This window comes from Oryx dammah, unplaced genomic scaffold (genome assembly GCF_014754425.2).
Source record: "Oryx dammah isolate SB20612 unplaced genomic scaffold, SCBI_Odam_1.1 HiC_scaffold_15, whole genome shotgun sequence".
Classification (NCBI taxonomy): domain Eukaryota; kingdom Metazoa; phylum Chordata; class Mammalia; order Artiodactyla; family Bovidae; genus Oryx; species Oryx dammah.
This window is the reverse complement of record NW_024070199.1, coordinates 41,696,661-41,710,456: the sequence shown is the minus strand read 5'-3', so window position 1 is coordinate 41,710,456 and position 13,796 is coordinate 41,696,661. Positions and strand designations below refer to the sequence as shown.

The 13,796-nt window shown below is 48.3% G+C and overlaps 1 protein-coding gene across 1 annotated transcript; it reads right to left on the bottom strand.

Annotated features, from left to right (window-relative positions):
* Nucleotides 1-47: 47 nt before the first annotated feature.
* SNX15 (sorting nexin 15) lies at nucleotides 48-12,105 on the bottom strand. The gene is made up of 8 exons (XM_040256274.1): nucleotides 11,895-12,105; nucleotides 6,404-6,439; nucleotides 6,064-6,184; nucleotides 4,600-4,715; nucleotides 4,331-4,499; nucleotides 3,875-4,018; nucleotides 884-1,141; nucleotides 48-598 (listed from the first exon to the last, which is right to left on the bottom strand). Exons 1-8 carry the CDS (start codon nucleotides 11,991-11,993, stop codon nucleotides 504-506), a joined length of 1,038 nt encoding a protein of 345 aa, XP_040112208.1. The 5' UTR covers nucleotides 11,994-12,105; the 3' UTR covers nucleotides 48-503.
* Nucleotides 12,106-13,796: the final 1,691 nt, after the last annotated feature.

The following is a 13,796-nucleotide window of genomic DNA, read 5'->3' as shown; positions in this document are numbered from 1 at the left end:
TGAGAAAGCAACGGTCGACACAACACTAAATGAAAAAGCCTGGTTGGGTTCCAATAAACTTTTATTTTTTAGATACTTAAGTTTCATTATAATTTTCACCTGTCACAGAATATTATTTTGTATTTTTTCACCTATTAAAAAAAAGTAAAAACTCTTCTAGTTCATGCGCCTTACAAAAAAAGGCAGTGGGGCATATCCGACTGTGGGCGGTAGTTTGCAGACCCCAGTTCTAGATGGATAAACAGATGGCTTATGGACCAGAACTGCAGCCTCCCATATCAAGACAGAGACAGGCAGGATCAGATATGTGAGTCCCTGATTCCAAGGGGGCAGGTGTGGTCAGGGAGCTGAGAAATCATTATTTTTCTCATTCCTGGTCCAGTTACATATAGAAATGGCCAGTTACAGGACCAGGAGATCAGGCACCAGGGAGAGAAGAGGGTGGCTGGCAGTGCTGGAGCCAGAGTCCTGGGAACGGGTCCACTCCCATCTCGGGGTGGGAGTTAGGACAGTTGCAGGTGCAGGATCTCCTCTGCCCGCTTCAGGTACTCGGCCGCCTTCTTCTTCACACCCTCTCGGCGGGCAGGTGATGGGTCGCCTGAGAAGACAGAATGGCTCAGCGGGTACCTGGATTCAGAACCCCTGGTCTGGCTCCTTACTGTCCACAGAGCATCCCCACGTCTTTCCCTGTTCCTCGGGAGTCAGATATATGCTCCCCATTTTTCAAATAAGAAAACCGAGGCCACAGGAGATAAAGCAGCAGCCCAAGGTTACACAATTGGTCAGTGAGGAGCAATTCTGATCCTTGTTTTTCACTTTTCTTTCCCTTCACTGTACCATCCAGGATCCCAGGCCTGACCCTCCAGCCTCCAGTCTTGCTCACCAGAAACTCCCTGGAGCAGGATGTGCACGCCGTCCCGGTAGCCCTGCAAAGCAGCAGGGTAGGCGCCTGCCTTCTCGTCCCGTAGGGCCTGGGTGATGAGTTCTGTGGCTTGGCTCAGATAGGCAGGGGCAGGCTCTCCTCCCTTGTCGTCCTCCTCTGCTTGTCCGCCTGGCTCCCAGGGTTCCTGGTCCGGCCTTCCAGATTCTGCCTCCAATGCTGCCAGCTCCCCTATGTGGGTAGGACTGGGTCCTGCACCTTCTGTAATCAGATATGGAGGACTCAGGTCAGACTGGCCCTCTTTTTCCCTGGGTCTGCTGCCCAACCCCAGACCTCTCTGGCCCACCAACCTGTCCTGGGTTTCTCAGTGCCTGAGCAATCCAAAAGCCACTTGTGCATAGCACACTAGCCATGATCTATTTGGTTGGTGGAGTTTGTGTGCTTTTGTAAAAATAGTCTTACTTCCCTAATTCTTTGTTTATAGTGAGATATAGTTGATTTACAATCTTATATAAATTTCAGGTGTACAACATAACCTAATTCTTTCTTTGTGTGTGTGCATTTTCAGTTGTGTCTCTTTTGAGACCCCATGGACTATAGCTTGCCAGGCTCCTCTGTCCATGGGATTTTCCAGGCAAGAATACTGAAGTGGGTTGCCATTTCCTACTCCAGGGGATCTTCCCGACCCAGGGATCCTATCCCGGTGTCCTCTGTCGCCTGCATTGCAGATGAGTCACTATTAACATTTTACCACTGAGTCATCATTAACATTAATTTGCAAGCTACAGGTCACTGGTTCTACTTCCCTCCTGACTACAACAAATCCAAGAATTTCCTCCACAAAGTTTAACTGAAGGATGCTAGGCCAAGCATGCCAGGTCAAGGGTAGAAATGCTCCAAGCTTTGGAATCTTAGAATAATGGATCCAGAGAACCTCCAGGCTTTTTCAAGTCTTTCAATATGAGCTGAGGCCCCAGATGGGAAGAAGTGGGTGGAAGGTATTCACACATTCCAGAGAGAAGGGCTCATATATCCTCTAGGACTGGCAAGGAGATGGTCAAAGATTCCCTCTGTAGATTCCACAATAGAAGGCTAGCGATCTGGTGAACCTTGGATGAAAAGGCCTTTAAAGGGAAGGTGCAGGACTAGGAACCCCCACTGCACACCACTGGCCTGGAGAGGGAAGGGTGGGCCTCCCTAGAGCCCCACCAGAGGGACCCCATGTGGAGACCAGGGGCCTTATAGGAAGGTAAGGTGACATTTCACTTTCCAGTTGGACTACAGCCCTTCCTGTGTTGCTCATGAAGCAGAAGACAGAAGAGATCTTGGGACACCCTAGGACTTGAGTTCAAGAGCCTGGTGTATGTGATGAAGAGAGAGAGAGATGAATGCCAGCCCTCACCTGGAGAATTCTGATGGTAAAAGGTTGGCTGGACGAACCCACAAAGTGGGGCAAGGACAGGAGGCAGCATCTGAGCAAAGTGCCCTTCCAGCTTGGTAGGGGCTAGAATTTAGGAGTTTTTCCATGGGTCAAGGGAACATCTTATGGGACCTGCCTTTGAAGAGTCTTGCCAGGCTCTTGCCCAAGTACCTGGGTACTGGGCACCCCCAGGAGGCTTGGCTGGGGCCAGGCAGAGTGCCTGAATCCTGCCTCTCTGTAGCCGGGTTCATCAGCCACGGTGACATCACCCCTGCCTTTCTCTTCCAAAGGACATTCCTCACACCCTGGTTACCATGGCCAGGGGCCCAGCCACCAATCAGGCCAGAGCTGCGGGGGCGGGGAGTGTAGGGTAAGGCTGAAAACTGAATGCAAGACTGAGGTCCTGATTTGGATCGGACCTCAGAGTGAGAGAACTCAAGTGCCTGAAACAATCAGAAAGCTAAGGGCCTGCCCAAGAGGTCACCAAAGGGCAAAGAAGGGAAGCCAAGAAAACAGGCTGAAAAAAACAGCTGAGGAAGCCAAAATGAAACTGTGTCATGATGACTCGAAGTGCAACCGACCACTTCAACACCCTAGCTGCAGTAACAGCATAAACTCAGAGAATTTTAAAATGAAAAGATCCCGAGTCTCAGAGTTGGAGACTGTCAAGCTCCTGATCTGACAAGGAGCTCAGGACCAGGGCCTCCATGGGGAGCCCTTTCACGTCTGGTGTCCTCACATGCTGCCCCAGGGGCTTCCTCTGCTGTCATTGGAGCAGGACTGCCCTTTACTGACAGGATCTATAGCCTTCAGGATCTACAGCCAGACCCTGAGCCAGCCAGGAAACCTCCACCTTGAGCTTCGAGCGAAAGAAGTCAGACCCTCCCAGGGCAGTGTGACCCCCTGCTGGTTCCAAAGCATTCTCAGGGAGAGGATCCATGGTGGGAAGCGGCTCACTTCCTCTACAGGTGCTCACTGTGCTGGAGTACCCAGCTGGCCAGGGCAGCAACAGCACCTGGGAAGGGGCAGTTCAGTTCAGTTCAGTTCAGCTGCTCAGTCATGTCTGACTCTTTGTGACCCCATGGACTGCATCACACCAGGCTTCCCTGTCTATCAACAACTCCCGGAGCCTACTCAAACTCATGTCCATTGCGTCGGTGATGCCATCCAATCATCTCATCCTCTGTCATCCCCTTTTCCTCCTGCCTTCAGTCTTTCCCAGCATCAGGGTCTTTTCAAATAAATCGGTTCTTTGCATCAGGTGGCCAAAGCACTGGAGCTTCAGCCTCAGCATCAGTCCTTCCAGTGAATATTCAGGACTGATTCCCTTGAGGACTGACTGGTTTGATCTCCTTGCAGTCCAAGGGACTCTCAAGAGTCTTCTCCAACACCTTCCTTGGGAAGGGGCACTGCTTCTAATTCTCATCAAAGCCACCTTTTGCCCAGAGGGGGCACCTTTCTCTGATTTACACAGGCAAGGTGCAGCTGGTGGCTATGCCTCCCTACCGTAAGGACCTTCTGCCCAGCTCCACCCCCCTCACCCTACCCCCACCCAACTCATCCCAACTTGTTACCTTCCTTAGAGAAGGGGTCGAACAGGGCAAGCTCAGCCTCGGTGAGGGGGCCTTGGGCAGAGGAACTGGATGCCTCCTCGATGCTCCCACAGTTAAAGAGGAGATCCAAGGCCTCCTGAGCAGGGCTGGATGGTGGCGGGTCCGCTGAGGAATAGATCAGTGGGGACATTCATGCCTGCTTTTATTATTATTTCCCAGCTTTCAAAATGTTGTTACCTGCTCACTGAAGCCTTGTAGCAACCACAGCATAGACAATTCCATTCTTAAAGTTTGTGCCCATTTTACAGATTAACAAACTATAGCCCTGAGAAGGAAAATGACCTGGGCAGAGTTCCTCAGCAGGATAGTGGTAGAGGAGTCAGGAAAGGCTTTTCACTGAGGAGGGAGTGGTTCCCACTCCCCATACAGACAGGCTCTGGACCCTCCAGCCCTGGCTCGCTCTCCCGCCCCACATACCTGGCACCTCCAACTCCTCAAGGCCCCTTCTCTCTGCAGGAAGCGGCTGGGGCAACCAAGTCTCATGAGGCTGGGCCCGGGGCTCGTCGGGCAGCGGTGTGGGAATCAGAGGCGGGGGCAGGATGTGCAGGTCTCTGGACACCTCGGAGGGCCGTGTCATCTCCCCACCCTGCACAAGAGAAAGACCAGCCGGGGTAGTCACAGGGGACAGCCTGTGGGCAGGTAGGCTCCCCAGGCGCTGAGGACTGGGGAAGAGCAGGCGCACATACCCGGAAGAACTCCTTGAGTTGGGGGCTGTTGTTAAGCGCGGGGATGTGCACAGTGAAGCGAAGCAAGTCCTCGGCCCCCTTTCGCCGCTCCTCAATCACCGAGGCTTCAAACCGGCCTGCACCCGCCAGGACAAGGGACAAGGAGACAACAGTGACCCACGGGGACTTCTGGCCTCCAGGCCACTTTTCCTGGTCCTGCCTGAGAGGATCTGAGCAGCCCACTGGCCCCGACCCCATTCTCCCAGAAATGTTCCTTGACTCTGCCTGGGGTGAGGGTCTTGCAAGGAGGGACCTATCTCCCTATTCATCCATTTACTGGATGACTATTGAGCACCTACTAATTGGTTGGTTCAGGAGGCGAATGAGAGTGAAGCGAGGTCTCTGCCCTCATGGTTATTACATCCCAGACAGGGGGAAGCAGGCAACCAACAAGAAACAAATAATTTCAGATGGTTTTGATGTATTAGGGAGGAAAGTAAGACACAGAGCGGGGAAGTGACTTGCCCAAGATCACACAGAAAGTGGCCCCATGTTTACAGCTTCTCTGTTTGGTTCCAGGCATCATGTAGAGTTATTTAACTCTGGGCTAGTTATCGTGCTGCCCGAGGGAGTTACCCCACTGCCTGGCGTAATTTGCTAGCGAGGACTTTTCACCTTGCTACACAAGAACATCTCCTGTGAGTCCAGAGACACAAGTAACAGACCAGCCCTGTCTGGGAGAAATATAATATGAGCCTCATATGTAATTTACAATTTTCTAGGAGCCACATTTTTAAAAAAATGAAAAGAAATGGATTAAATTTTAATTATATATTCTGTTTAACCCAGTATATCCAAAATAGTCTCATTTGAACATATAATCAATATATCAACTATTGAGATAGTTTGTGTTGTTTTTTCAGTGTATTTGACCCATAAACACATCTCAGTCCAGACTAGCCACATTTCTGGTGCTCCTCAGCCATAGGTGGTTCATGGCTCCTCTTTCTGGCCAAGTGCAGGTCTAGAACAAACACCAGGTTGTGGCTTGGAGTTCTGGCTCAAGCTCCTTCACCCTGAGCCTCAGTTTCCTCATCTTGAAAATGGGGCTAATGAGGACAGGAATTAATATTAAAGGGCTCGACACACAAGGGCAGGGCCATTTCCCCATGTGTAAAATGAGATCGTCTTTAACGATCCCTGGGTCAGGAAGGTCCCCTGGAGGAGGGCATGGCAACCCACTCCAGTATTCTTGCCTGGAGAATCCCATGGACAGGAGCCTGGCGGGCTGCAGTCTATGAGGTCGCAAAGAGTCGGATACAACTGAAGTGGCTTAGCAAACACACACACAAGGGCCCTTCCAGTGGTCTGAAACACATCTTTGCCAGGAGTTTCAGACCCCCTCCATCCATCCCTCAGCAGCAAGTGTCCCCTTTGCCCAGGGCTCCCTCTATCTTTGGCCTGAATGCCTGAATCAAGACTCACCAAACACCTGGGCGCGGGGGAAGGCTGGGAACTCCTCAAGGCGGCGGAAGAGGTTGCGGTGGGTGTAGGCCAGGTCTCCATGCAGCTTTCGGAAGTCACTGTACCGCTTCCAGACCACCACCTAAGCGGAACACATGACTTGACTGGGCTGAGCAGTGGTGGGACGCGGCCTTCCCCAGCCCCAGCCCAGATCCAGGCAGTGTGTGCGTTAGGGCCCAGCAGCCCCTCCTCCCAGAGCCAGGGAGAGAGCGGGGCTGGTCTCCTGTGCAGTTACCAGCGTCGCTTCACCGGTTTTGGAACTGGAATTGGGAGATGGTCGCCTTCCTCCTATGAGGCTCACCTCTTTGACATCCTCCGGGTCCCTCTTTGAGATGAACTGAGGAAAAAAGGCAAAATCCAGTGAGACCGACATCCATCCCCTGTAAAAGATGGCCCAGCTACCTTCTAGCCCCCTTCAGAAGAGCAGAGCCCTTCAGCCAGTGGTATCAAGGGGTCCTAGTTTAAGGCCTTGAGAATAACTTTGAGCCGTTTTTGTACCATGTACCTTAGTTTCTTCATCTGTCAAACTGTTACCGACCTGGGTCCTTGGACTCTTTAATCAACAGAAGCTGATGAGGCTGGCTGAGAAAACTCAGGCAAGGCTTTAATGGGACCCAGAGGCAGCACAAGGGATGGAAAACAAGGGACAGGGACCCTTCTTCACTCTCTCCGAGGAGGGCGGGCTGGTTCCTTAAATGGTTTGGGCCCGAGGGGTGGCTTGAGTGATCAGCTCATCCCCTTGGTGGTGCAGTGTGCAGGGACCATGCACAGCACCCTGCTTTTGCGCCAGGCACCTCTGAAGTGGCAGTAGGTTTGTGGCCTTATTGTATCTCATGGTTCACAATTGCCTAGACTTAGCCTGGAGGAGCCTGGTAGGCTGCAGTCCATGGGGTCGCGAAGAGTCGGACACGACTGAGCGACTTCACTTTCACTTTTCACTTTCATGCATAGGAGAAGGAAATGGCAACCCACTCCAGTGTTCTTGCCTGGAGAATCCCAGGGACGGGGGAGCCTGGTGGGCTGCTGTCTATGGGGTCACACAGTCGGACACGACTGAAGTGACTTAGTTATTTTGAGTTCCTTATAGTTTCTTTCTTTTCTAAAAATATCTATCTATCTATTTGGGCTTCCCCGGTGGCACAGATAAGAAAGAATCCGCCTGCAATGCAGGAGACCCGGGTTTGGTCCCTGGCTTGGGAGGATCCCGTGGAGAAGGGAATGGCTATCCACTCCAGTATTCTTGCCTGGAGAATTCCATGGACAGAGGAGCCTGGCAGCCTACAGTCCATGAGGACGCAGAGAGTTGGACACGACTGAGCTGCTGACACACACTTTTCTGTTTACGTGTGTGTTTACTTGGCTCCATCAGGCCTTCGTTGCAGCACACGGAATCCTTTAGTTGTGGCATGCAGATTCTTAGTTGCTGCATGTGGGACCTAAATCCCTGATCAGGGATCGAACCTGGGCCCCCTGCACTGGGAGTGTGGAGTCTTAGCAACTAGACCACCAGGGAAGTCCTACCCTTACAGTTTCTTTGTATTCTGTTTGTCCAGGTGCAAGCGTAAGTACACCAGTACAGGGTCCCAGGTCCCAGCGACTCTCAAAATGGGAGGAGCCCTACAGGCCCGTCTAGAGGGCTCCATCCTCAACCCAGCTTCTATCTCACTCCCTTCAGAGGGTAAGCCCCTGCATCTCTTTCTGAAACCAAAGACCTCCAAGTTCCCTAAAGAAAGAGGTTCTGTCCCAGGAGCCACCCCTCCGTTCAAGGAGGAAGCCGCTGTGGGTGAACCCTGCTGGACACGGAAGTGAACACTGCTGGACACGGAAGTGAACACTCCTGGACACGGAAGAAACCTCCCTGGGGTTGTGAAGAGCAGACTGGTGTCTGACATGGAAAAAAGGCTCCATTTTCACTAGGGCATGCTCATAAGAATAAAAAAATAACACCCCACAGCTTGAAGTAGCTCTGACAGTTTCCAAACATCTCCAGTTCATTACTCTACATCCCAGGGAGGCACGTATGATTCACATGCCCATTTACGAGAAGAGGAAATGGAGGCTTAGAGAGGGCTCCTGACCTGTGGGGGCACTGCTAGCATTGAAACCCTGGTCTTTGCTTTTCACACCAGGCTTGACTAAAATATTTTGGGTAAAAGAAACTATATTGAAAAACCATTGAGGAATATATACCTGCCAAAGGACTCCTTTCCAGGATATATAAATAACTCCCACGTGTGGCACAGTCACTCAGTTGTGTCCGACTCTTAGCAACCCCACGGACTGTAACCCACAGGCTTCTCTGTCCATGGGATTTCCCAGGCAAGAATACTGTAGTGGGTTGCCATTTCCTTCCCCAAGGGATATTCCCAACCCAGCGACTGAACCCCTATCTCCTGCATTGGCAGGATTCCTTACTACTAAGTCACCAGGGAAGCTGAAAGAACCCCTATAGGTACATATATACACAGAATATTACTCAGCTATAAAAAAGAACGAAATAATGCCATTTTCAGTAACACGGGTGACCCTACAGATTATCATACCAAGTGAAGTAAGTCAGAGAAAGACAAATATTATATGACATCTCTCATATGTGGAATCTAATATCTTTTTAAAAGCTGCAAATGAACTTATTTACAAAACAGAAATAGACTTACAGATATGGAAAACAAACTTATGGTTACCCAAGGGGAAATAAGGGAATAAATCAGGAGCTTAGGATGAACATACACATGGGCATATGTGTAACTTCCTAGTAATTTTCAGTTTTCCAAAGTAGTTGTACCATTTTATACTCTCATTCTCACCAACACTCGATATCATCAGCATCTTTAATTTTAGCCATTCTTGGTGGGTGTGTAGTATTTCACTGGGATATTAAAATTTGCATTTCTCTTAGGACTAATGAGCCTATTTTCATGATCTTTTTGGCCATTCAAAGATCTTCTTTTGTGGGAGTTGCCTACTATATATAAGATAGATAACCAACAAGGACATACTGTATAGCACAGAGAACTCTACTCAATATTCTGTGATAAACGATAAGAGAAAAGAATCTAAAAAAGAACGAATATATGTGTCTTATAGCTGAATCACTGCTCTACACCTGAAACTAACACAACATTGTAAATCAACGATATTTCAATAAAATTAACATAACAAACAAACAAACAAGAAGGGGAAATCTTGCAGTTCATGTAAGAATTATTGGAACAAAGTATAGAAAATAGTAAATAAAAAAAGGAACATTCTATAAATTAATATCAAAAAGACAAACCAACTCTATAGAATGGACAAAATATTTGAATGGGCAACTCCCACAAAAGAAGATGTTTGGCCAAAAAGATCATGAAAATATGCTCATTAGTCCTAAGAGAAATGCAAATTTTAATATCCCAGTGAAATACTACACACCCACCAAGAATGGCTAAAATTAAAGATGCTGATGATATTGAGTGTTGGTGAGAATGAGAGTATAAAATGGTACAACTACTTTGGAAAACTGAAATTACTAGGAAAAGTTACACATATGCCCAGCAAATGGCCCAGCAATGCCCAGGTACTCTCCTTTTTTCAACTCTTACTTATTATTGAATTATAGTTGATTTTGAACTTATTTTTGAACTGTGGCATTGGAGAAGATTCTTGAGAGTCCCTTGGACTGCAAGGAGATCAACCAGTCAATCCTAAAGGAAATCAGTCCTGAATATTCACTGGAAGGACTGATGCTGAAGCTGAGACTCCGATACTTTGGCCACTTGATGTGAAGAACCTATTCACTGGAAAAGACCTGATGCTGGCAAAGATTGAAGGTGGGAGAAGGGGACAACAGAGGATAAGATGGTTGGATGGCATCACCGACTCAATGGACATGAGTTTGAGTAGGTTCCAGGAGTTGGTAACGGACAGGGAAGCCTGGCATGCTGCAGTCCATGGGGTCACAAAGAGTCTGACTGAACTGAGATAGCTGATTTACAATATTCAGGTATATACACATACATAAATAATATTTTTTCAGATTCTTTTCCATTATAGATTATTAGTTTATTACAAGATGGGATCCTGGTGGCTCAGACCGTAAAGAATCTGCCTGCAATGCAGGAGACCTGGGCTTGATTCCTGGCTGGGGAAGATCTCTGGAGAATGAAATGGCAACCCATTTCAGTATTCTTGCCTGGAGAATTCCATGGACAGGGGAGCTTGGTGGGCTATAATTCATGGGGTAACAAAGCGTCGGACACGACTGAGTGACTAATACTTCTTCTTATTACAAGATATCAACTACAGGGACTTTCCTGGCAGTCCAGTGGTTAAGATGCCAGGCTTCTATTGCAAGGAGCATGGGTTTGACCCCTGGTCAGGGATCTAAGACACCATATGCCTGGGGGTGAGGCAAAAAAAAAAAGAAAGATATTGCCTATAGTTCCCTGTGCTATACAGTAGGGCCTTGTTGCTCATCCTTTTTTTTTTTTTTTTTAAGATTTATTTACTTATTTTTGGTTTCGCTGGGTCTTCATTGCTGGGAGCAGACTTTCTAGTTCTCTAGTTGCGGTGCGCAGGCTTCCTATTGTGATGGCTTCTTTCATTGCAGAGCATGGTCTCTAGGGCACACAGGCTCAGTAGTTGTGGAGCACTAGCAGCTGCTTTGCGGCATGTGGCATGTTCCCGGACCAGGGATCAAACTCGTCCCCTGCTTTGGCAGGCAGATTCTTAACCACTAGACCACCAGGGAAGCCCTAATCTATTTTATATATAGTAGTTTGTATCTGCTAATTCCAAACTCCTACTTTATTCCCCACCCCCGTTTCCCTTATGGTAACCATTAGTTTATTGTCTGTGAGTCTGTTCATTTTAAAATAAGTTGATTTGTATAATTTTTTTAGATTCCAGATATAAGTGATACCATATGACATTTGTCTTGGATTATCTTTTTATTTTCATTTTGTAATTTTTTTTTAATATTTGCATTTTTTAGATACAGGAATGACACAAAAGATTTGAGGAAAGACCATTTTAAACATCTAGGATTCTGCATTTAAATCATTTCGGAATCTTTACATTTCTGCTTTACTTTAAGTTATTAATGCACCAATTTAATAGTTGCCTACATCAAAATTGTAAAAATAGAAAAATATTTACAGTGAAAAATCTTCCCCAATTAGTTCTTGTATGTCATTCTACAGATAATATTATATTGTTTCTATTTTTAATTCTTTTCATGATATCCTCTGCTTCTATACACTTATAACGTTATTACTACTTCATATACCAACTTTCGTCTTTATCTACTGACTTCCTGTTGTGACTGTGAAGAGACTTATTCTTTTATTTCTTTTGAAGTGTATGAATTTTTAGTCATACACAGGCATAATTTTTTGAAAGAATTTAAAGTAATTCAACTCCTTAAAGAGTTTTCATATAAATATCAAACAAACCAACAGACAAAACTTACTCCAAGAGACTGGAGACCTAATCAATATTTGGGATGAGCCAGTTTTCAGCTTAACTTAAAGAAATTCACAGGCTGACGCCAAGCTGCCATGCATTGGGCGTGGACACACCTCGCAGTTTGGGAACTGCCGGCACGCCCTTTTAAAAGAGCAGCGCCCCCCCTGTGGCCCCGCCCCTTGATGGCTAAAGAAGTAAACTAAGGCCGATTAACCTCCCCCCCCCTTAAAGGGGAAATCCATTCTGTCCTCTAAAATGGGAGCTTCCAGCAGCGTCTTGCTTTAAAGTAAAACACGGCCCCGCTCTTGTTAAAAGGGTAAAGTTCCCGCTGGGCCCCACCTTACCTGCGCCGTCACTTTGTATTCAGTGTAGCCCTTGGGGTGGGTCCTGGGGTCGGAGACTGTGTAGTGTCGCAGGAAGTCGTCTTTCGCCTGCCGGGACATGGCAAACAAATTGGAGCGGAGCTGACCGCCGGCCTCCGCCTCCTCCAAGCCGCCCCCGCCCCTCCAGTTCAGTCTTCCCCAGTCGCCGCCTTGCCCGGGCCTGCGCCTTTCATCCTACGGCCCAGGGAGCTGGTCGCAAGTGACAGCGCAATTCTCGGCCAGGCGCTTGGCCAAGGGAGCGTCTAAAAAGTTCTCGATGGTTGGTAAAGCGGGGACCAAGTGATTTGGGAAAGGATTGGGGAAGAGTAAGGAAGGCAATGGCACCCCACTCCAGTATTCTTGCCTGGAAAATGCCATGGACGGAGGAGCCTTGTCGGCTGCAGTCCATGGGGTCGCGAAGAGTCGGACACAACTGAGCGACTTCACTTTCACTTTTCACTTTCATGCATTGGAGAAGGAAATGGCAACCCACTCCATTGTTCTTGCCTGGAGAATCCCAGGGACGGGGGTGCCTGGTGGGCTGCCGTCTATGGGGTCGCAGAGAGTCGGACACGACTGAAGCGACTTAGCAGCAGCAGCAGCAGCAGCAGCAGCAAGGATTGGGCAAGCTGGATCACTCAGGTCTGCTTAGAGATAAACCCACCCCATGCGATGGTAAACCCTCATCAGTTCAGTTCAGTTCAGTTCAGTCGCTCAGTTGTGTCCGACTCTGCGACCCCATGAATCGCAGCATGCCAGGCCTCCCTGTCCATCACCATCTCCCAGAGTTCACTCAGACTCACGTCCATCGAGTCAGTGATGCCATCCAGCCATCTCATCCTCGGTCGTCCCCTTCTCCTCCTGCCCCCAATCCCTCCCAGCATCAGAGTCTTTTCCAATGAGTCAACTCTTCACATGAGGTGGCCAAAGTACTGGAGTTTCAACTTTAGCATCATTCCTTCCAAAGAAATCCCAGGGCTGATCTCCTTCAGAATGGACTGGTTGGATCTCCCTGCAGTCCAAGGCACTCTCAAGAGTCTTCTCCAACACCACAGTTCAAAAGCATCAATTCTTCGGCGCTCAGCCTTCTTCACAGTCCAACTCTCACATCCATACATGACTATTGGTAAAACCATAGCCTTGACTAGACGGACCTTAGTCAGCAAAGTAATACTTCTGCTTTTGAATATACTGTCTAGGTTGGTCATAACTTTTCTTCCAAGGAGTAAGTGTCTTTTAATTTCATGGCTGCAGTCACCATCTGCAGGGATTTTGGAGCCCCCCAAAATAAAGTCTGACACTGTTTCCACTGTTTCCCCATCTATTTCTCATGAAGTGATGGGACCAGATGCCATGATCTTCATTTTCTGAATGTTGAGCTTTAGGCCAACTTTTTCACTCTCCTCTTTCACTTTTATCAAGAGGCTTTTTAGTTGTGTTCAATATGTGCCAGACATTGGCAAGTCATTTCCCTTTCTCCTTCCCTGCTGCTGCTGCTAAATCGCTTCAGTCGTGTCCAACTCCGTGCAACCCCATAGACGGAAGTCCACCAGGCTCCCTCCGTCCCTGGGATTCTCCAGGCAAGAACACTGGAGTGGGTTGCCATTTCCTTCTCCAATGCATGAAAGTGAAAAGTGAAAGTGAAGTCACTCAGTCGTGTCTGACTCTTCGTGACCCCATGGACTGCAGCCCACCAGGGTCCTCCATCCATGGGATTTTCCAGGCAAGAGTACTGGAATGGGGTGCCATTACCTTCTCCTTCCCTAGGATTCACTAAATTCAAGTTTTCTGTAAGGGTAGGGGAACATAAAGAACTCCAGAGAAGTACAGTGGTGACATGGGTTCTGAAGCCACATGTCTTACTAACTACAAGAGTTTCCCTTA

Bases quoted from the DNA above. Each gene is read 5' to 3' on its own strand.
- SNX15 (XM_040256274.1), bottom strand. From the start codon at position 11,993: ATGTCCCGGCAGGCGAAAGACGACTTCCTGCGACACTACACAGTCTCC. The intron at 6,440-11,894 runs GTAAGGTGGGGC...TTTTTTCCTCAG, and splicing joins AATACAAAGTGACGGCGCAG to TTCATCTCAAAGAGGGACCC. The intron at 4,019-4,330 runs GTATGTGGGGCG...TCTATTCCTCAG, and splicing joins TGAGGAGTTGGAGGTGCCAG to CGGACCCGCCACCATCCAGC.